This window comes from Arachis ipaensis, unplaced genomic scaffold (assembly GCF_000816755.2).
Source record: "Arachis ipaensis cultivar K30076 unplaced genomic scaffold, Araip1.1 Aipa1259, whole genome shotgun sequence".
Classification (NCBI taxonomy): domain Eukaryota; kingdom Viridiplantae; phylum Streptophyta; class Magnoliopsida; order Fabales; family Fabaceae; genus Arachis; species Arachis ipaensis.
This window is the reverse complement of record NW_015496222.1, coordinates 1-2,174: the sequence shown is the minus strand read 5'-3', so window position 1 is coordinate 2,174 and position 2,174 is coordinate 1. Positions and strand designations below refer to the sequence as shown.

Sequence of the window (2,174 nt, the reverse complement as noted above, 5' to 3'; positions counted from 1 at the left end):
CGATGAAGAGGGAGTGGTTGGGTCCGGCGGCTGAGGAGGTAGCCTTGCCGCATAGGATGGAAGGGGATCCAGAGGGCAGAAGCGTAATTACGGCCGATATTTTGGATGAATGGAGCAACGGTTCTTTGAATTCAAATTCTGTAACGGCCAAGAATACGGTTGCTGATCTCAGGGGAGGAAGGGCTGAGATTGAAGAAGATGCGTCAGAGAGGACTCAGTCGTGGGACTTTAATGCGGACCGGGTGGTTGCTGTGGGAGAAATCACAAGCCAGATTTGTTTGGGCTCTAATAGCTCTAAGGCCCAGCTTGTTTACTCTAAGCCAAAGGGGGCAACGTTGGGCTTGACTTCCCGAGGCCCATGTACTCCTCATGCTGGTTCCGTGAAGGGGATGCGGATTGGGCCTGTTGCGAAGCGGGTTGTGGGTAATGCGGAGGGAGGATCTCAATCGGGTAGGTATGGGAGTGGTGATCCGTTTACATTGGGCGATGAGGCTGGGGGAGGAGACCACGGCGGCGTGGTCAGGTGTGATGCGGGGAGGAGAAGAGACGCAGATTGGGGCTTCGCCTTGGTGAGTACGACGATGACTGTGGAGGCGGATGCTCACCCTGGGTCGCCGCACATGATGATGGGGATGGGTGGCGTGTGCAAGGCTGTTGACGTCGCGGGTGAGGTTGCTGAGGGAGACCTGGGCCGAGACACAAACCTGGCCGGGGAAGGTGAGGCGAGTCTGGGGGCACAGGGGTTGAGCGGGGCACCGGTGAGGGAGGTAGGCAGTGCTCTCGCGTGAGGGATGGTGCTGATGATGCCGCGGCTGGTGGAGGGAGGAGGGGCAGTGGATCTCGTTGGGGGGAATCCAGGTCGTGCAGGGGATGGCACTGGTTCTTTTGAGGTCAGCGGCAAGGGAGTGTCGCGCTCTCCGTTGGAAGGGGATGGGGCTAGCTTGGGAGATGAGTTGGCAGAGGGCAGGGACAGTGGCTGTCAGGGAGAGTTAGATACTGGTGTTCAGGGGAGAGTTTCAGCGGGTGTGCAAGGGGCCCCTCCTGATGCAGCGAGCGAAGCTGAGACGGAAACATCAGAGAACAAATGGACAGCTGATATGCAAGAAAACTGAAAAGCCTGGAAGCTTGCAGTAGAATCTGGAGCGGTGCAGTATGATGAGGAAGATGACATCATGGCCATTCTACAAGCACAGAATGAGTTAATTGAGCAGAAAAAAAAACAGGCTAAGCGAAAGGAGAAAGCACGGAGGAGTCGGCCGAAGAATCGGAAAAAGGTGTGTATAAGTGCTATACGATGATTTTTAGTTCTTGGAATATTAGGGGATTGAAGGGGGTTGGTAAACTAAGTATGATTAAGAATTTTCGGAGAAAGTTTAATGTGCATATGCTAGGCTTGATAGAGACTAAGACAGAGATGGTGACAAATTTTGATATAGCGCAACTGTGGGGAAATGGCGCAGTTAAATGGGAGTTAGTTGGTTCGGTTGGTGCTGCGGGGGGACTGTTATTAATGTGGGACGACATGGTATTTCGGATGAACAACTGTTATAAAGGGGCTCGCTGGATATGCTTGGAAGGTGTGCTGCTAAAAACTAACTTTTCCTGTGCTTTCTGTCTAGTTTATGGGCCACATGAAAGGGCAGAAAAACTCATTTTGTGGGAAGAGTTGAGCTTCCTATCTGGGTTATGCCAAGTACCGTTCTGTTATATGGGGGATTTTAACGAGGTAACTCATGTAGAAGAGAGAAAGGGTGCTACCTCTTTAACAGTGTCCGCAGAAGAGTTTAAATCGTGGATACAGGATATAGAGTTAGTGAACTTGGCAATAACTGATCGCTTATTCACCTGGTTCAGAGGGCAATCATGTAGCCGCATTGATAGGGGACTGGTTAGTTTAGAGTGGCTAGAAGAGTTTCCTGATACAAGACTGAGAGGGAGACCTAGAGGGTTATCAGACCATTGCCCAATGATCTTGGAGGTTACCCGGATTAGCAGGGGACCAAGACCGTTTCGGAGCTTGGATTCGTGGTTTACCCATGATGGGTTCTTGAGAATGGTGAAGGAGGAGTGGAGGAACTTGGGGGAGGGACAGTTCATTGATAAACTAAAGGCTCTGACGACTCCACTGAGCAGATGGCATAGAGCCAATTTTGGGAATATGGACCAAAGGATTA

The 2,174-nt window shown here is 51.5% G+C and overlaps 1 protein-coding gene across 1 annotated transcript; it reads left to right on the top strand.

The window, feature by feature from the left end:
- Positions 1–1,294: 1,294 nt before the first annotated feature.
- Positions 1,295–2,136, top strand: LOC107624722 (the record flags this gene model as incomplete). The annotated part of the gene is made up of 1 exon (XM_016327159.1): positions 1,295–2,136. A coding segment is annotated over exon 1 (842 nt), but the record flags the coding sequence as incomplete, so codon positions are not given.
- Positions 2,137–2,174: the final 38 nt, after the last annotated feature.